General features: G+C 44.4%; 1 protein-coding gene across 4 annotated transcripts in view; it reads left to right on the forward strand.

The window, feature by feature from the left end:
- SLC9A8 (solute carrier family 9 member A8) overlaps positions 1-21,113 on the forward strand; it is a 78,935-nt gene that overhangs the window by 29,154 nt on the left and 28,668 nt on the right. For all 4 annotated transcript variants that reach the window (XM_002830409.6, XM_063720659.1, XM_054542319.2 and 1 more), the window contains exons 5-9: positions 2,698-2,781; positions 7,262-7,363; positions 8,499-8,533; positions 13,129-13,272; positions 20,628-20,766. In XM_002830409.6, coding sequence (XP_002830455.2) covers positions 2,698-2,781; positions 7,262-7,363; positions 8,499-8,533; positions 13,129-13,272; positions 20,628-20,766 — 504 coding nt within the window. The remainder of the gene's footprint in view (positions 1-2,697; positions 2,782-7,261; positions 7,364-8,498; positions 8,534-13,128; positions 13,273-20,627; positions 20,767-21,113) is intronic.

Genomic DNA, 21,113 nt, shown 5'->3' on the forward strand with positions numbered 1-21,113 from the left:
CTGGGATTACAGGCATGAGCCACCGCACCTGGCCATGTTTATTTTCAAGGCAACATTACAGTACTGTTTCAATTCAGAAACTAATATTGTTTTGTAAACATGATAAAAATGAAGTAGTACAGATGCCTGCTGAAGCATCAGAGGTCAAGTCTGCTCTCTGTCGAGGGAGATCAGCACGTTGGAGAGAGCCCTTAGAAGCGGTATTGCCATCCTAAGATGTCTTGGATTTATTTGGGCCTGAAGAAATAATCAAAAGGGGCTGACTCTCTCAATCCATGAGGTCAGTGGTATTTGACACACACTGCTCAAGTGCCACCTAAAATCACCTCAGGGCATTTTGAGGGAGCCATTGCCAAAAGGAACTATAACGCTATTTCCCTGAAAGGCAGTGTGTCCATAAGGGCTGCAGTAACAAATTACCACAAACTAAGTGGCCTAAAACAACAGAGATTTGTTTTCTCACAATTCTGGAGGCCAGAAGTGAGAAGTCAAGGTATCAACAGGACCAGGTTCCCTCCCAAAGACTCTAGAAAAGAATTCTTCATTGCATCTTCCAGCTTCTGGTGACCCCGGTTTTCCTTGGCTTGTGGCCGCATCACTCCTATCTTTGTCTCTGTGCTCACATGGCCTTCTTCTCCACATCTCTGTGTGCCTTGTTCTGTCTCTACAAGTCAATGTTTGCTGCCTTTGGCCTTCCCTTATCCAGTGTAAGGTCATCTAGATCCTTACCTTCATTAGATCTGCAGAGACCCTATTTCCAAATAAGGCCACACTCTGAGGTTCCTGGTGGACATGAATTGTGATTGGGGTTGGGGGACACTATATAACCCCACTATAGGTAGATTCTCCTTTTTCCTGGGGTGGGGGGGGGTAGTTTTTGTACCTCCAAAAGGCTGTATATAGTGGTCCTGCTGCACAGATCCTGAGAATAGGTTGCTCTGTAAAACACAGAGCTCAGCTCCTTTTTTTCACACAGTCCCAGTCTGAATCATGAGCTTGTTGTACATGCTGCTATATTAAGACTTAATAAGGCATTTCAGAAGTCATCATTTGCTTCTATTTTGAGCCTATTTTGAATTTCTTTTAGTCTTTATGGTAACAGGTGTACATTTGTAAGAATACATTTAGGCATTCTTTGGAATAGGCATTTTGACAAGAAATCAGACTATCAAAATTGTGACATGGGAAAATATTCATATGAAAAAGGGCCTGATTTTGCATTTTTAAATAGACTGTGTGTTACACATAACCATTTTGGGCTTGAGGACCAATATATATTTCCCCAAAATTCTACCAACAACTAGAGAGATATATTAATAATATAGAAAATGAAATTGTTATTGTTTCATCCTTCCAAAGATGGCTATATTCTAGAAACACCTTTCATAGTGGCACTTAATAATCAAATCTGGAAGCATGGTGCTATGGTTTGGGCATTTGTCTCCCCAAACCTCAAGTTGAAATTTGATTCCAGTGTTGGAAGTGTTTGGGTCACGGGGGTGGACCCTCATGGATAGACTGATGCCCTTCCTGGGGGAGGTAGGTGAATGAGTTGTTGCTCTGTTCGTTCCCTATACAGCTGGTTGTTAGAAACAGCCTGGTCCCATCCCCGCCCCTGTTTCTTCCTCTCTTGCCATGGATCTCTGCACACTCTGGCTCCCCTTCTCTTCCCCCATGAGTGAAAGCAGCCTAAGGTTCTTATCAGATACCCAGTGTTGAACTTTTCCAGACAGCAGAATCATGAGCCAAATAAATGTCTTTCCTTTGTAAATTACCCAGCCTCAGGTATTCTTTTATAGCAAGACACATGGTAAGGGGCTGTCTTTGTAGCCAAGTCTCAAGTCGAAAGAGCATCCAGTGTGGACTGTTTTATCACATCAGACTTTGGAAAATGGCAGAGTTGTCTGTGATAAGCGGAAAGAAGGCAGAGCTATTTTAATCATATATAGGATTTACTGTTCCTCTGAGTGGATTGTTTTAGGGCTTGCCATTACCTTTTTCCTGGAGGATTCCAATTTGTGGAGTTGTTTTTGAAAGTCTGCAACCAGAATTGAAATTTTCTGTATTCAGATTAATTTTCTTTCTGTACTAAGGAATAAAAAACATACTACTGTGTATGTGTGTTTGGAAGTAGTTTGTTGTGCTGTCTCTTTTCACTGATCACCTTTAAAATCCTTGTCTTGGCCAGGCATGGTGGCTCATGCCTGTAATCCCAGCATTTTGGGAAGCTGAGGTGGGAGGATTGCTTGAGCCTAGGAATTTGAGACCAGCCTGGGCAACATAGCGGGACCCTGTATCTTAAAAAAAAAAAAAAAATTAACCCGGCATGGTAGCACGCACATGTAGTCCCAGCTACTCAGGAGGCTGAAGTGAGAGGATCACTTGAGCCCAGGAGGTTGAGGCTGCAGGGAGCTGTGATTGCACCACTGTACTTCAGCCTGGGCAACAGAGCAAGACTCTGTCTCAAAATAGTAATAATAATAATAATGATAAAAATAATAAAATACAGTTTCATTTTTTTGTTGGTGGAGGAATCTGTCATTCTGCTTGATTTTATTATCAGGTAGTTATTTAAACATTATATGTTTCCACTAGGCCAGGCCCTGAGAGAATAATTATTTTGGCTCTTTATTGATTAACTTATTTCTTAATTACACAAATTCCATGCCTCTTAAGATACCCATTTTCTATTTACAGGAAGAAGAAATGTTTCGTCCAAACATGTTTTTCCTCCTCCTGCTTCCCCCTATTATCTTTGAGTCTGGATATTCATTACACAAGGTGAGACTCAGGCACACGTTGGTGCTTTGGTCTGGGCAGTTTCTCATGTTTGTAAGGCAAGTTCCTTAAAAGCTTGGGTGTAATTTAGCAGCAGCAGCAGCAGCTCTGCTCCTTCCTGGTTGTGCTCAGTGGAAGTTGGACTGCAGTGCCTGACTTCTGGAGGGGAGCAGACATGATGAATTGGCTGCTTTAATGGTTTCAGGCAGTGTGGCTCACTGAGCCAGTGTTTGCCATAAATGGGTGCTTCCCCCGGAAGATGGCTGAAGTGATGTTAAGTGGCTCACAGATGATGCATTGACTCGTCTTCCTGGACACAGACTGATAGATGTAAAGAGGATAGACTGTGTCCTGGGACGACGGGGACATGTGCCCCAGGACTGTTGTTTCTTTCAGCTCCCCCACTGGGGTCTTTCTAACCTTCTCAGGCCCATCCATCCTTCCATGTCTCCCTCTCGGTGCCCTCCCCTGGCCTCCGACCCCAGCTTGATATTCCCTTTCATCCCTCAACCTCTATCGCTCCTCGCCCACTCCCTGGTCCAGCTTCTCCTTCCCAGACTGGAGCCCCATCCTTCCCTGCCTAGTCCCACAGTTGCCAGCCCATTCTTGCCTCCCTGCCTTGGCGAGCAGTGGCACTGGCCCCTACCCACTTCTCTGCTTTGGCTTGGCCCTTGACGGCCATTGCCTTGCAACTCCCAGTGTGAGGTGTTTTTTTTGTTTTGTTTTGTTTTGTTTTTTTGAGATGGAGTCTCACTCTGTCACCCAGGCTGGAGTGCAGTGGCATGATCTCGGCTCACTGCAACCTCCACCTTGTGGGTTCAAGTGATTCTTCTGCCTCAGCTTCCTGAGTAGCTGGGATTACAGGCACACGCCACCATGCCTGGCTAATTTTTGTCATTTTAGTAGAGACGGGGTTTTACCATGTTGACCAGGCTGGTCTCGAACTCCTGACCTCAAGTGATCCACCCACCTTGGCCTCCCAAAGTGCTGGGATTACAGGCATGAGCCACCACACTCGTCCCCTACTGTGAGTCTTTCTGCCTGAGCAGGAGCTTCTCACTTTTAAGCCTGCTTGTGTGCGTGCATGGTTTTTTCCTTGTCTGTGAGTTTTCTTTAAACATAAACGTATTTAAGTTTTAAAATAAAGTGATTCAACTTAAAATACTAGTATTAATAATACAGCAGCTATTTTGTGAATGTGATTTTTAAAAAAAATGTGAAGATTGGAAAGTTTAGGCCAGCCCTTGGAGAGAGGAAAGCCAGAGACACAACACAGATCTAATCATGCACTGCCCCCTACAGGTTCCTTTTTCGTAAAGTAGAAACCAAAAACTCCAAAACCCTACCTCCCAGGGTGCTTTGAGAGTCACATTAGATGAAAGAACAATTCATCTAATGTGAAAGAAAGTAGGCAAAGCACCACCCACCACACTAAATAAATGGAGCGCTGCTGCTTGTTATTAATAATAAAAATGTCATTTATTATTAATAACAATATTACCACCAGTAGTAGTAATAATAATTTATTAAACTTAATATGGTCGGGCCCAGTGGCTCATGCCTATAATCCCAGCACTTTGAGAGGCTGAGGTGGGTGGATCACTTGAGGCCAGGAGTTCAAGACCAGTCTGGCCAACATGGCGAAACCCCATCTCTACTAAACATACAAAAATTATCCGGTCGTGATGGTGCGTGCCTGTAATCCCAGCTACTCTGGAGGCTGAAGCATGAGAATCATGAGAATAGCTTGAACTCGGGAGGTGGAGCTTGCAGTGAGCTGAGATCACACCACTGCACTCCAGCCTGAGTGATAGAGAGAGACTTTGTCTCAAAAATAAATAAAAATAAACTTAATTTGTTGTTGACATGGTATAAAATAAATAAATACATAATTTTAAAAAATGAGTTAGATTTGTCTAGAAATGTTTGGTAAAAACATAGAAATTAAGTCTTTAATTTTCCTGTACTAAAACAAAAGCATATTGAGATGTTCAGCCCAGATGTTTTTTTAAAGTTATTATTTTATTGTGCATCTATCCAAAGAAAAAGTGAAAAGGAAGTTTGATGTAAAAAATATTCCCAAGTCTTACAAACTGTTACTGACATCAGATAATTTTTAACAAGGAAACGTAAGTTGAAGGTCACCATGTCTTTCCTTTCACTACTTTGTAAACAAATCTTAACTGTAAGCAGATATGAAAATATTTCAGAACAGGCTGAGGAAATTGACTTTGACTTAAAAACATGACATTTTGTATATTAGAGCATGTAAAGTTTTTATTTTCTGTTTTTTTTTTTTTTTAGAGGGAAGGGAGAGAAACTTGTTCAAAATTTGAGGAAAGTAATAGTTTTTTAGAAAAACATTTTGTTGAAGATGACTTTCCAGCAGAAAATGTGACAATTTATATGAAAGGGACTGATAGGATTATGAAATGCTAATTCTGAAACTTCTGTCCACTTTCTGCCCTCCCCCAAAGACAATAGGAAGTCAAGTTTGAATATTTTATTTTAATATTGTGATATTTGCTAATGTAAATTTGGACTTAGAATACAGATTTCAGTAAGATTATCATCAGTTGATATGCATTAGCTAGGCAGCAACTGGTTCTTTGAATTGCAAATATTACGCAAATCACAGGATGTTAATTATGTCAGAGAGAAACAGATAAATTTGCTTTAAGTAGCAGAGGAAAGTTCTTGTATTATGGTAACTTTAATTTGGGTAAATGTTCAGGATCCAGATTAATATTAAACAAATACATAAATTATATCAACATTAGATCTCTGCAAACAGGTCAAAACTGATTAATCTGTTTTTTTTTTTTTTTAATTTGAGATGGAGTTTTGCTCTTGTTGCCCAGGCTGGAGTGCAATGGCACGATCTCGGCTCACTGCGATCTCGGCTCACTGCAACCTCGGCCCCCTGGGTTCAAGCGATTCTCCCGCCTCAGCCTCCCGAGTAGCTGGGATTACAGGCGCCCATAACCACACCGGCTAATTTTGTATTTTTAGTAGAGATGGGGTTTCTCCATGTTGGTCAGGTTGGTCTCGAACTCCTGACCTTAGGTGATCCACCTGCCTTGGCCTCCCAAAGTGCTGGGATTACAGGTTTGAGCCACGGAGCCCAGCCTAATCTGTTTTTTAAATAACAAAAGAAAACAGCGATTTGCAAAGAGCACCTCATAGATTGAAAGCCCTTTGTTTTGAAAAACCAAATCATTGTGTTTTAAAAATCTTTGTGCAGTAAAGATTGATATGCCAAACAAAGGAATTGAATGTCAGATTTTAGGCAGCCAAGTCAAAATTGCAGCTTCTAGGAGGTTGGCTTAGTGGGGCAGTCAGTGTTCAGCTGAGGACACTCTTTCACAAGTGGGCTTTAAAATAGCAGGTCTTGATGTCCATGGTTTGGCGATTTCTGAGCTAAAAACAAGATTCTTGTTCACAACCACAATCGGGGGTGATCAAAGACTCTTGGTAGCTCCTAAGTGGAATCCATAGGGTTATAATAAATAGCTTAATTTCCTTAATTTTATGGAAATTTGAAAGATGCTACCATGCTGGTTGGACTTGAATATTTTATCTTAAACACTGTGAAGTATAGATAGAAACATTTTATCTGACATAATGATGATACTAATAGAGTGAAGTAAAATTGTTTAAAAGACCTGGCCAGGAAAAAGGAATATCTGATAGTGTATCTTGGTATCCTAATAGTGTGGACTTTGGATGTGAAACACAGTTAATTCCTTCAGTGCCTCTCTGTTGGGCATCCTCCATCTGACGGGCATTATGTCGGGGACTGTGTTGTGCAAAAGCAGATGTGGTCATTGCCCAGAATGAGCCTGCAGCCTCATGGGAAAGTAAGACATCAGTTACATAAATAAGTGCAAAATTGCAGTCTTGTCAACCGCTACAAGAGAGGGTGACTGTGCACTGAGAGCACAGACTAGGATCTGGGAAGAGTTGAAATGTCCTGAGATCTTGGGATGATGAAAGCTTAACAAGCAAAGAGGGAGTACAACCTGCTCGAAGCCACCAGTGGGACTGGAACCCAGAGAACAAAGGCGAGCATGGTGCCACATGAGCCCAGAGGCCTCCCCAGGAGTCGAGTCATTCAGGGTGGGGGCTAGCTGCATTTTAAGTGGAAGTAGGGGTCCAGGTGAAGGCAGCACAATCAGATTTGTCTTTTGGGAAGATCATTCTGGAAAGACGGGAGGGTGGAGGGTAAGGGGCCCTGGGGGGTTGAGGAGACTTGTGCGAAGCTGTGCAGTGTTCCAGATGAAAGATGGTGTGAGTGACGGGACACGGCAGTAAATGCGGGGGTGCAGGAAGACTCCCAGGCTCCCAGCTTGCCACACAGGACGGGCAGTGGTGCCTTTTACAGAGAATCAAGTCTGCACGGAGGGCCAGGTGTGCAGGCTATGCCTTCACTGACAGGAATGGCTTTTCTAATCATTTCCCTGATTTCTGCTCTTTCAAACAGGGTAACTTCTTTCAAAATATTGGTTCCATCACCCTGTTTGCTGTTTTTGGGACGGCAATCTCCGCTTTTGTAGTAGGTGGAGGAATTTATTTTCTGGGTCAGGTAAGAAAATCATCTTTGAAACACTTTGAAAGTCTTACATTCTCAGAGCTAGTGCAGGGAGGTGGGAAGGTGAAATGGGGCCACTTTGTGGGGCCTGGGTTTCACCCTTAAGGTAAATTCCTTCTGGAAGGAAATCCTAGCTTCATATGAGGCACAGTAGAGGCATGCTAAATTGTTTCAAAGTGTCCTCCAAGACCTTTGGTATCTGGAATTGAGTAAATCTTTTCCATAATCCCCCCCAAAGTGTTTGATTTTATTTGCAAACCAATACTGTCTTAGATTAGAATACCTAAAAATGAAGCCAAATATATGCCATCAAGAACTTCAAACAGTTGTGTTGTCAGGTAGACTGAATTGGGGTTGAATGCTGTTTTTTGATAAAAATTTGCATTTAAAAAATCAAAGATGTGCTTTTCTGCTGGCATTGGAGAAATAATAAAATCAAAAGTGATTCTGAATCTGTTCACTCAATTCTAAGTTGTCTACCTGTAGAATTAGATACTCTGGATTTTCCACAATTGCTAAACCACTTCCCAGTGGCATCAGTTGGGTGGTCTCTACATTAGACTTCAAATTAATTTAGACCAAACATCCCTAGGAAGGTAGTATCCGTAGTTTTGTATTATGCATGTCCATGCATGTCACATTCTTTTCCTTTATTGTCAGTTGCAGAAAGTTTGCCTGTCCCAGTTCTGAAAATTAAGTTGAGGGTCAGGTATCTGAGTGATGGGCAGATTTCTTTAACACGTCAGCTGCTTTCTTCACTCAATAGCCAAAGCCCATTCCATCGGATTTTCACCTATATTGCAGCTTTGATGGCACCAGAATGAATCTGTCTGTCATGCAGCTTTCTTCATTGCTCAGCTTCTAGTATTAAGTAAGAATAGACTTAAGGAAACTACAGTTAATTGGGCTTGAAGAATGTAGCATTCTTTTCCATACTCTCGTTGCATGCTGGTGGAATGCATGTTTCAACTAAGGCTTAGGAGCCTTCTTTATTTTTCAAGTGGTTGGGAACTGAAGATGAATGTCCTTATTGGTTTTAATAAAGCACTAATGGACATTTAAATCTTCTTGGCTGTTCTCCAGGGTTTTTTTTGTGTGTGTCTGTGTGTTTGTATGTTTTATTTTACAGGCTGATGTAATCTCTAAACTCAACATGACAGACAGGTAAATCCTTCATACTGTAACACCCATGCGACTGCTTTTCAGACAGGGGAAATGTTTCTCCACATTGCTTCCTGGGTGTGGTACTGTTCTATTCTCTCTCTGTGTATTTATTTTTGGTAAGGATTTCTGCCATAGAATCTACTCTGAGTTAATTTGTATCTCTGAAATGAATCAAAACTATCCTAAAGACTTTTGAAGATCCCTAGTGGGGCATTGCTGATTGGAATGATTTAGTTTAAGCTTGGGAGGGAGTAACTCTGCTCAGCTAACTACCCTGCCCATGTGCACGCGTACACTGTACCATTGTCTTCTTCTTATTTCCAAGACTTTTCAGTCGCCGTAACAAAAAGTCTTCTTGACAGATTAGAGATGGAGAGGGGGAGTGACGGAGAAACTTTCCTCTGGGATTCCCACCAAGCCTGCGGTGGGGGAAGCAGGGCCAAGACCTCTATTGTGGATATTATAGAAAGCCCCTCCATCTGAAGCCACTCCCGTGAGCACTTCCCATGAGCCCCATCCAGGATTTCCCAGAATTGCATAGTGAGAAGCAACCTCACTAGGTTGAGGCAGTTGTCTCTCAGAAGGTACCAGATCTAGTGCTGAAAAAGTGCCCATGCTGAGCATAGTCTGGGTTCCCCCCTCTGAGAGCAGACAGCCTTGCTCAGTGTGTCTGCAGTTGGTCTTGTGACATGGCTGGGGAGCTGGGCAGCAGGGTCACATGTTCGTCCCCAGATCCTTGCCATGGGGCCAGTCAGAGCTTTCAGGATTTAGCAGCAGTTTAGCAACTTGGGACTAGAATCTGGGAACCCTTTTCATGGGAACTGTGTCTCTGATAACAAATCCAATTCTATTTCTACCTCCACTCACCACCCACCCCAGCCCAGGACAATTTTGGAGCTTTTGTTGTAAGACAGTTTTGATACATAAACAAGTAGTCCTATTCCATGGGAGCTGGAAATAAAGCGGAACTGATGTCCTGTGTTTGGTAGGTATTTTGCAAATAAAAAGAAATGCCCTGTAAAGGAAGGTATCACAGTATTCAAACCTTCCACTTGTTTTGGGGGCAACTGGTTAGAGATACAGACAATGCTGGATAACTTCCTGTGAAGTTGAATTGAATCAGTGGTTGGGATGTTCAGGTGGAGGACAGGAAAAGAATTGCCCTGTAGACACACTGACTTAGAGCCGGGTAGTGTTTTCCTCTCCGTGTGCAGAAGCTTCCTTTACTGTTAGAAAGTGACGATCCCACGGATAGGGACTGCTCTGGGGTCGCAAACCCACACAGCCGCAGGGCCTGGCAGAGCACTTAAGAAAGGGAAGCTGGCCAGCTGTGAGTCTAGACGTGGGGCAGCGGCCAGTGGGAGAACACACCGTGTATGAAGGGACAGCCACTTCTCAGCGCCAACTCATGATTACCATGTGGAAATCTGGGCCCAGAATTGGTGGCTATTTTAAATACTTTTTTTTCAAAAAGAGGCTAGGTTTCTAGATTTTTATAGAGAATTTTCCAGTTTTTCAATGTTGACAACTTGCTCAATTTTTCACAAACACCATGCAGACCAAACATGAGAGGGGACCACAGACTTTTCGCAACCTCTGCACTGTAGAAAACATAAAAATAACTTCGTTGCACATGTTTTGTTTTGTTCTAGTGATATCTTGCTGGAGAGAGATTTCACTCTTAGAGATCCTGAATTATTTCGCTGCCTCAGTTCATTTCTTTTTCATTTTGTTAATGTTGCTATCTTTTGGGGCTATGGGATAAAGAAAATACATTTTTAAGTTGAACTTCTGGCATTTAAAAGGCGAGGTCCTAAAGATGTGAAGTGGAACAGCTGACAGCCAGGTGAAATAACCGTCTTTCCATACAGACCTCTCAATGATTCAGCAGTTTGTATTTCAGACTTTTCATCTTCGCTGTCAGAAATACTCTGCCTCAATTTAGATTCCCAAGCAAACTAAATGTGTAACATGATTTATACAAAGCATTTCCCCCAGCCTTTTGTTTGTTTGTTTGTTTTGTTTTTTTCAGTTAATTTAGAAAGTTTATTTTGCCAAGGTTCAGCACGCACACCCGTGACAGCCTCAGGAGGTCCTGACGACATGTACCCAAGATGATCAGAGCACAGTTTGGTTTTATACATTTTAGGGACACATGAGACATCAATCAACTTATGTAAGATGGACGTTGCCCCAACCTTTTATTATGAAAAATTTTAAACATACAAAAAAGGTGAAGCATTGTGAAGTGAATACCCATAAACAAATTTTTAAAATATAAAAAGTGTATCCTGCAGGGGTAGGAGAGGCACAGGACAGGGAACTTGGGAGCTTGTGGTGGGCCTGTACTTCACTGAGGCTGGAGTATAGTGGCATGATCACAGCTCGCTGTAGCCTCAAACTCCTGAGCTCAAGCTGTCCTCCTGCCTCAGCCTCCCGAGTAGCTCGGACTGCAGGTATGCGGCACCACTTCCAGCTAATTTTTGTGTGTGTGGAGATAGGGTTCTCTCTATATTGCCCAGGCTGGTCCTGAACTCCTGAGCTCAAGCCATCCTCCCACCTCAGCCTCCTAAAGTGTTGGGATTACAGACGTGAGCCACTGTGCCTGGCCCAGGATACACTTTTTAGACATCATCCTCCTTCCTTCACGGCCTCTGGTGATGTGGCTGTGGTTGATGAGAGTGAGAATAAAAGAGCGACCAGAAGCTCTGTCTGGGTTGTGGTGCAAGGGCCTGGGGACCAGCTACCAACAAAATAGGATCTCCCAGATGGGCAGTTGTTTAGTGGAGTTACCTTCCCTTTCTTCCTTCCCTGTCTTCTTCCCACCTGCCTGCCTGCTTGCCTTCTGCAAGTGTCTCTGGGCCATGCCCAGTACAGACCCTGCGAATTCACCCATGATGAAAATTCAGCATCCACTCCCTTGGAGCTCACAGGCCTGTGATGACCTCTGTGAGGACAGGCGAAGTCTGGGAACTGAATCCTCAGCCTGGGATCCAGAGGCGCTCTGGGTTAATGCACATGAATCACATTCACAGGCAGCTACCATGGAAACCAGAGGCCAAATGATTGACTTCTGAAGAGATCTGTACCTGGCAAGGCAGCCAGGCGTTTCCTCAGTCAGCTCTCCTCTCCCTGACCCTGCAGCCAAAAGATCACCCATCGAAGGCTGCTCAGCTGAGCATCCTTTTCCCCCTAGACCCAGGCTTGGTGAGGGTGGGAAGCTCAGGGCAGTCGTCTCTGGCTGATGACTGACACAGGCTGGCCATTGGGGCTCCATGTTTTGGCTGGTGTTGTGGAAGGGGGCAGACCCACCATTCTGCTGCCCTGGAAAGAAAGTTGCACCAGGCATGGCCCAGAGGCTTGTGGGAAAATCACCAAAGGGCAGGGAGAGTGAATTGTCCAGGCTCACGTGGCCCATGAGGCCCCTTGAGGGAGCTGGTCCTGCCTCCCTCGCCAGCCTCTTATGGCTCCTGCCACTCGCCCCACCCCCACCACCACATGCACCTTCCTTCTGTTCCTCAGGCAGCAGGCTTGCTCCCACCGCAGGAGTCGCTTGCTGTCGCCTCTGCCTGCAGCTCTTGGCCTGGCCAGCTGCTTCTTTGCTTACATGTGTCATCCCTTCAGAGAGGCCTCTCCAGACTGCCCCATCTAAGTGGCTCCCACACCCACACCTCCACCCCACCTTCCCACATCACCTCAATTGATTTCCTGGGTCACACGTGCTATTGTCTGAATTTGCCTTCATCTCTGGGTATTGCTGTATCTACTGTTGGGGGTAGGAGTACCGACTCTGGCAGATAGCCTGGCTCTGCTACTTGTTAGCTGAGTGACCTTGGACAAGTTACTTCATCATCCCGTTGTCCCTCGGTTTTCTCCTCTGTCATCGGGGCAGTAGTAGCAGTCTCATACAGTCACTGTCTGGATTGTTGAGTCACCGTATGTGAAGTGCTTAGAACAGTGCCGACCGTGGTAGCCTCCATTCCTGAAACATGTTAGACAATCAGCACATATCTGCTGGGGGTGATAAGATCTTCACGGGGACTGTCAGTGAGGTCACTGGCCCAGTTGGGAGATGGCCTCAGTGTTTCTCTCGGCTGTCCACGCCACTCACCCCCAAAGCACACTGGAGTTGCTGCTGGTTTTTGACACTTTCTTAGATCTTGCAAATCTGAGTGCAGGCTGGGGTTGGTCACAGATGGTGCTCCAAGGGCTGGTGGCAAGGGGCAGGGCAGAGTTCACATGCAGAAGCTCATGGGCCATTTGGCTCCAGCCGCTCTGACCCGTGGAACTGGGCGGTGTATAATAAATATATCTAAGCAAAAGTCTCCCTTCCATCATTGGTCAAAGTCAAGTCTCCGTGCTGACAGTGGAAAACCAGGCCATTCCTAACAACTCAGTTTAGAGTGGGCCTTTCACACTCCACCCACAATGTCAACAGCAGATAAGTGGGGAAAAAATACGCTACCTTCTATAGTTACTTCAGCTCTAGTGTGTAGTATTGCTTTCTGTTAAATATGGCCTTTGACTTTAATGCTTTAATATGTGGACCAAGTGACACACATTACAGAATCTCCTCTTCCCTCTGTCTCTTACAGTTTTGCGTTTGGCTCCCTAATATCTGCTGTTGATCCAGTGGCCACTATTGCTATTTTCAATGCACTTCATGTGGACCCCGTGCTCAACATGCTGGTCTTTGGAGAAAGTATTCTCAACGATGCAGTCTCCATTGTTCTGACCAAGTAAGTACGGGGTCAGAGAACAGACTTTTTTCATGTGACAGAACTAAAGGTCCTTATAACAAAGGGGCAGATATTTCCACACAGCATGTGTACAGTTCCTTGTCCTCTGGGTGATCAGTTCACCCACTATCTTTCTCTATATTTCTGTCCTGACAAGCCTTGATGTGCTGCAAGAATATAGTCAGGTTCCAGGGGTGGTTAAAAGAGGAGAGTCCACCTTTTTTTTTTTGAGACAGGGTCTCGCTCTGTCACCCAAGCTGGCGTGTAGTGGCTCCATCACAGCTCACCGCAGCCTCAACCTCCTGTGTTCAGGTGATCCTCCCACCTCAGCCTCCTGAGTAGCTGGGACTTACAGGCATGTGCCATCACGCCCAGCTAATTTTTTAAAAAGTTTTTATAGAGACAGGGTTTCGCCATGTTGCCCAGGCTTGTCTTGAACCCCTGGGCTCAAGCAATTTGCCCACCTCAGCCTCCCAAAGTGCTGGGATTACAGGTGTAAGCCATTGCTCCTGGCTTTGCCCACCTTTTTCAACCTACCTTTTAGTAGTGGTTTCTGAGCCCAGCTTGTCAACATCACTGAGGGTGCTTATTAAGTGTGACATTCCTAGGCCCCACCCTCAGAGCTTCTGGTTCATTTGGTCTGGGGTGAGTCCCAAGACCATGGGTTTTTAATAAGTTCCCCATTATGATGAAGCGGCCTGTTCAGGGGTCAGTGTTTGGGCAACATTATTGGCGACAAAAGCAATAGACAGAGGCCCCACTAGCTGATGCCTGTCACCTTCCTTTTCACAGCTTTAAAATGAGGTAGGAATGCTGATAGACGCCCTGCCTTAAGATGCTATTGTGTAAACGCTACTTTGGAAACTGCAATTTGTTTTCAAATATTTATCGGTATTACTGCCCTGATTGATGGGATCTGAGAAGTTAAAGATGAATAATAAAATGTCAAGAAGTCATTGGGGGCCAGGCACAGTGGCTCAGTCCTGTAATCCCAGCACTTTGGAAGGCCAAGGCAGGTGGATCACCCGAGGTCAGGAGTTCAAGACCAGCCTGGCGAACATGGTGAAACCCTGTCTCTACTAAAAATACAAACATTAGCTGAGCATGGTGGCGGGTGCCTGTAATCCCAGCTACTCCGGAGGCTGAGGCAGGAGAATCACTTGAACCTGGGAGGTGGAGGTTGCAGTGAGCCAAGATCACACCACTGGATTCCAGCCTGGTGACAGAGCGAGACTCCATCTCAAAAAAAAATTTAGCTGGGTGTCATATCACGTGCCTGTATTCCTAGCTACTAGGGATGCAGTGAGCTATGATGGAGGCATTGCACTCCAACCTGGGCAACAGAGCGAGACCCTGTCTCAAAAACAAAACAAAACAAAATCACTGGGAAAAGGAAATGCATTTAAGGTAATCTCAAATATATTTTTCTGATGCAGGGATATTTCCTTGAACTCTGCATTTTATGGTGGTCATTAACTGGCAGGCAAGAAACCCAAAGAATTTTGCCAAAACACAGATGTTTGAGACCAGTCTGGACAACATAGCAAGACCTCATTCTCCCACCTCCCCCCAAAAAACTCCAAAGCAAGTGGAGGAAAGAGCCCTGGATAATGTATCAAAAATGAGCTAAGAGAATCTTAGAGGCCAGTCTGTGTTCTGTTAGATAATAGAATTTCCATTTACCTGAATACTGACTTACTGCCTTTGCTAAAGCATAACCACTCTGTGGTAGCTGGCATTTTCTTAGAGGTTTTTTTATAGACTGTATTCAGAATTCTTATGTTGGAATAAAATGCCTCAGCCTAGGACTAGATTTGAGGACTGAATAGTTAAATAAGGTACTACAGGGCTGGGCGCGGTGGCTCACGCCTGTAATCCCATCACTTTGGGAGGCTGAGGCAGATGGATCACGTGAGGCCAGGAATTCAAGACCTGGCCTGGCCAACATGGTGAAATCCCATATCTACTAAAAATACAAAGATTAGCCAGGCATGGTGGCGCACGCCTGTAATCCCAGCTACTCGAGAGGCTGAGGCAGGAGAATCGCTTGAACCTGGGAGGCGGAGGTTGAAGTGAGCCAAACTCACATCACTGCATTCCAGCCTGGGCGTCAGAGTGAGACTCTGTGTCAAAAAAACAAACAAAAAGATACTACGAGAAAAGCATCCAGCATCGGGTAATGTGACATCCTTTCCTTTTCTTTCCCTGCCCCTAGTTGTTGTTTTCACCACATTTGCCCAGTTTTTGCCCTGTTTTTGCCCTTCCTTTGCAGGAGGAGCTTACCAAATACTGCTTACCAAATACTGCCTGATGGCAAGAGGTGCTCAACAGGCCTTAAAAAACAACCAAACTTTAAAGTATTTTTGTTATTCTAAATGTAGTACATATATTCTTATAAAATTTAGGAAATACACAAGCAAAAAAGAGAGAAATATCACACACATTGCTACTACCTAGAGATAATTATGGTTGATAATTTGGTGTAAATATATATACATTTTATTTAAATAGGCTTATACCCCAAATATTGTATTCTATTTTCCATTGAACACAATTGATAAAACAGTCTTCTGGAACATAATTTTACTGGTTACGGAGTATTCCTTTTTCTGGGTTTACTATGATCTACTTAACCAATTTCCTACTATTGGCTTTTTCATGTTTCTCTTGGCAGAAATTTCTATAGCTTTATTAGGATATTATCAAACATCATGCCACAAGACCTTTAAAAAATCCGATGGCAATATTTTTTCTTACTTAAGATCTACTCTGAAAGCTGCCTAGCGTTCCGGTTTTTACTTTTATCTCGTATCCTGGCTACACATATTGAACATTTGTGACAAGGAATTTTGCCTAACTTGGAGGTGACATCATGAGTTATTTTTATGCATTGGGAGCTAAACTCAATTGCTTTGTCTCTGATTTTTTTAAAGAAAAATAATTTTTCAGAGGTAGGATCTTTCCTGAGCTTTTCCAGTTCTCTCTATTATAAAAGCCAAAGATAGCAGACTTTTTCTATTTAAGATGGGAAATGATGGAGTCATTGTCGGTAGCCAGAGGTTCTTACTGGAAAAGTGCTTTGGAAACCCAAGATGGGGCCGGGCATGGTGGCTCACGCCTGTAATCCCAGCACTTTGGAAGGCCAAGGCGGGAGGATCACCTGAGGTCAGGAGTTTGAGACCAGCCTTGCCAACATGGTGAAACCCTCTATCTACTAAAAATATGAAAATTAGCCCGGCATGGTGGTAGGTCCCTGTAATCCCATCTACTTGGCAGGCTGAGGCAGGAGAATTGCTTGAACCTGGGAGGCGGAGGTTGTAGTGAGCCGAGATCACACCACTGCACTCCAGCCAGAGCGACAGAGCAAGACTCTCTCAAAAAAAAAAAAGAAAGAAAAGAAACCAAGATCGCCTGTGGTAACAGTTCCCACGGTTGGATCTGTGGAGCATGCATGTATAGTTTCCAGTTTCCTCCTCCACCCGCAGCACTGCTACTGCTGAGACCACGGTTGGATCTGTGGAGCATGCGTATATAGTTTCCAGCCTCTTCCTCCACCAGCAGCTCTGCCACTGCTGAGACCCAAGCTGGCTTGAGAATCAGCCTCACGAACTCTCCAGCTACGGCTGGTCATCTGCCATCAGCATTTGGTGAGGGACCTCTGTGTGCCAGACACTGCTGAGAGCCAGGTGGATTTGACAAACTCGGTCCGTGATGGGCAAAAGATGCCCGTAGAGAAGTGAACATGGTGCCTTAAGCATGAGGGGGCTCAATGACCAGACCATGAAGGATATGAGGAAGGCTTCTCAGAAGGAATGTCTTGTGAGCCAGGCCTGGGAGGCTCATTTTCAGACAGAAGATAGAGAAAAGGGGCATGTCAGACTTACCTCCGCCTCCCCCTCCACCTTTTTTTTTTTTTTTTTTTTTAGTACAAAAGAAAAATATGCTCCTGGGAGCTGTTGTCACCTTTCCTTGGTTATCAGAATCATATCTGGTTTTGCAGAGGTATACTTCATAAACGATCATCTCCAAAGTGAGCTGATACATTTATCTTTGCAACTGAATATGTAAATGAATTACCCCCTTTTTGATGTTGTTACCTTCATGAATGCCAGAAAGCAAGTGTCTTCTGTTTCTTCAGTAACTTGAATTCATTTTCAGCTTTGATTTGTTGCTATGATAGGTGTTCTTAAAGTCACTGCTGTAGAGGAAACCTTTTGTTTTCTCCAGCAACAGCTTAAGCTCATGAAATGGACCCTGAAGCAATACTCCCTTTTATTCTTTAAGGTAGGAGAAACATGACCTTAAGAAACAAAATGTAGAAAATTACCAGGCCAGAAAGAGTCCAAATTCTACTTTCATTGCCTGGAGTTCAGAAACCATTGCCCCAGCCCTGGATCTGCTGTTAACCCTTTGTGTGACCTTACCCAGTGACTCACTCTCTTTTGGCCTCAGGCTACTCCGTATAAAAAGAAAGCAGTGAAACCAGCCTGGGTACCTGCTGTGGTAGTGGTGTGGGCTGAGGCTGGGCACTGTATGTGTGTGGCCTGCAGATCCGTTTTTGGGAACTGTGGGTGATCATGGCCTTCAAAAGCATTTTTCCAATATGAGCCCTTGTTGGCTGCCACATTCCTCAAGGTGGGATGTTAACCTGTGATCTGCTAGAAAGAAGGGGGATTGGGGAGATTGTGTGTTCAGATGAGTCTGCAAAGCTTTCACGTGAAGAAAGTTAGATTTCTTTTTTGCAAGACTTCTCAGACCTTTATTATGTTATTTTGGGCTGTGAATTTCCTCAGAAGGCTTTCTGAGGTTATTTGACCAAGCTACCTTTTCATCTTATTCTGCTTTAAAATGATACCAATCCTGGGGCCTGGCATGGTGGTTCCTGTCTGTAATCCCAGCACTTTGGGAGGCCAAGGCAGGTGGATCACTTGAGGGTAGGAGTTCCATACCAGCCTGGATAACATGGTGAAACCCCGTCTCTACTAAAAATACAAAAAAAAAATTAGCTGGGCACGGTGGTGCGCATCTGTAATCCCAGCTACTTGGGAGGCTGACACAGGAGACTTGCTTGAACCCTGGAGACAGAGGTTGCAGTGAGCCGAGATCGCACCACTGCACTCCAGCCTGAGCAACAGAGCGAGACTCCGTCTCAAAAATAATAATAATAATAATAAAACGATACCGATTCATGACATGGTGATTGATGAAGCTGAATATTACTGTTGACTATTCTTTGTTTCATTTACTGAGTCAACAAAAAGATATGGACTGTCTTTTGTGTGGGAGGCTCTGCTTTAAGCCCTGGACATAAGGCAGTGAACAAGATGGACACAGGCTTCATCCTCATGGAATGAGGCACTGCAGTTTCCCATGCTGTGAAGGAGAAGTCAGGCACCATGACAACCTTTAAATGGGCAGGCCTGTGTGAAGGGATCAGGGCAGGTGTGCCTGAGGGAGTGGCACTGACCCTGGGTTCTGAGGGATGAATAAGGGAGTTAGCTGGGGCAGGGAAAGGTGAATGGTGACCACCTGGGAGGTGCCAGTGACAGCGTGGCCCAGATGTTTAGATTTGGGGAGGAGGAGGTAAGGTCAGAGAGGTATGGCAGGCAGGAACCAGGTCAAACTAAGACTGGGCTTCCTGATGACGTCGGGAAACTGTGAGTTTTGAACAGGCTGGTAACCTGATCACGTGTGCCTTTGAAAAGGATCAGTTAGGGCCTGTATTTCTAGCACTTTGGGATGTCGAGGCAGGCGAATCGCTTGAGCCCAGGAGTTTGAGACCAGCCTGGGCAATATGGTGAAATCCCATCTCTACAGAAAATACAAAAACTAGCTGGGTGTGGTGATGTGTGCTTGTGGTCTCAGCTACTCTGGGGCTGAGGTGGGAGGATCACATGAGCCTTGGGAAGCAGAGGTTGCAGTGAGCTGAGATCACGCCACTGCACTTCTGCCTGGGTGACAGAGTGAGACCCTGTCTCAAAAACAAAAAGAGGGGGATCATCTAGGCCACTGAGTGGAGAACGGGATTGGTCTGTAGGAAGACAAGGATGTCTAGAAGGAGATCAGTGAGACTTATCCCTGGGAGTAAAGGGCAGTAGGGGAGGGAGAGAAGGGGATGGATTTGAGAGACAGGAGGATATTTAATGAGAATAACTCGATGTTCATGGTGTAATGGTTTTACCTTTAAGGACAAAACCAACAATTGAATTTAATAACATCTGACATTTTACTTTGTTCTGTTACAGTAAAAGGAAAGTTCTTTCATTTCTTCCTCCTTAATGTCTCCTAAATCCTCCCTCTCAGCCTGAAACCTCGGACATTTCTTCTTTGGGTAGCTCCATTCTAATCTGACTTCTTGCCATAGCCTCAATTTCAGGTTTTATCACAGGATTTCTGTACTGAAATCCTTCCTATCAACTCCCCAGGCCTTCAAGCTGAAATACCATCACCTTTTCCGGGCTCTTTGCTGTCCCTCTGCCACTACTCTCACCTTGCCTCCTGCCACTGTCCCACCCCCACCCCACCGCTGCGTTTTAGCTGCACTAATCTCGGTACTTGAACGTTCCTACAGTGGGTTGCATATGCATGGGCTCTCTTCCTTTGCAGATGCTGTACCCTCACTGGGTGCCTTCCCCCATTTCTTCACCTGGGCAAGTCATCTTTATCCCAAATCTAAACCCAGCCCCCCGCCTTTTTTATTTTTTATTTTTTTGAGACAGAGTCTTGCTCTGTTGCCCAGGCTGGAGTGTAGTGGTGCGATCTTGGCTCACTGCAACCTCTGCCTCCTGGGTTCAAGCGATTCTCCTGCCTCAGCCTCCCGAGTAGCTGGGATTACAGGCGTGTGCCACCACACCCGGATAGTTTTTGTATTTTTAGTAGAGACGGGGTTTCACCATGTTGACCAGGCTGGTCTGAACTCCTGCCCTCAAGTGATCCGGTCACCTTGGCCTCTCAAAGTTCTGGGGTTACAGGTGTGAGCCACCAAGCCCGGCATCAGCCCACATTTTCTCAAGCACCTTCCTTGAGCCCGGCCAGTCTGAGTTAGTTACCTACCCACCCTGCTTTTCTACAGCCCTCTACCCTTCCTGCAGATTGTCATTAGTGTTCATCTTGTTTTTCTCCCTCATTAGCCTGAGGGGAGGAGCTCCTTAAGGGCAGCAACTTTGCTCTCATCTCTGAACCCCAGAAAATAACAGTACCTGGGACAAAGTAGGTGAACAATAAACGTTTGGCTGACTGAATGATGGTATGAATGAATGAATGAGAGAATAAGCAAGAAATAAGTTTTAAGTTAATTTCTGAGAACTTTGTGTATATAACATTTTAATTTCTTTCTGTTTTCTTTCATTTCCTAGCACAGCTGAAGGTTTAACAAGAAAAAATATGTCAGATGTCAGTGGGTGGCAAACATTTTTACAAGCCCTTGACTACTTCCTCAAAATGTTCTTTGGCTCTGCAGCGCTCGGCACTCTCACTGGCTTAATTTCTGCATTAATATCCTTTTAATGTGATGGGCATGCAGGGTTAAAATTATTCCTGATAACTTCTGTCTCTAGCCAGTTTCTCCTGCTTTTTAAGGGGGCCAATTTTAGATGAAGATTTTGCTTAAAGGAGGATTTTTTGCTTAGTTTTTGCTTGAGAAACACTCTAACTCAAGGATTTTTTAATTAAACAGTGAAATTTAGGATGTCACTTTTCAAAGTTTAAAAAACATGTACACTGTTGGATATCAGATATGATTTTGGGGACCTTTCAGTTCCCAGAGTATGATAACCACACTCAGATGATTTTCGTTTTCTGCCATCTTACTTTTCACATTTAGAAAACTGGAAATTAATTTT

Source organism: Pongo abelii, chromosome 21 (genome assembly GCF_028885655.2).
Source record: "Pongo abelii isolate AG06213 chromosome 21, NHGRI_mPonAbe1-v2.0_pri, whole genome shotgun sequence".
NCBI lineage: Eukaryota > Metazoa > Chordata > Mammalia > Primates > Hominidae > Pongo > Pongo abelii.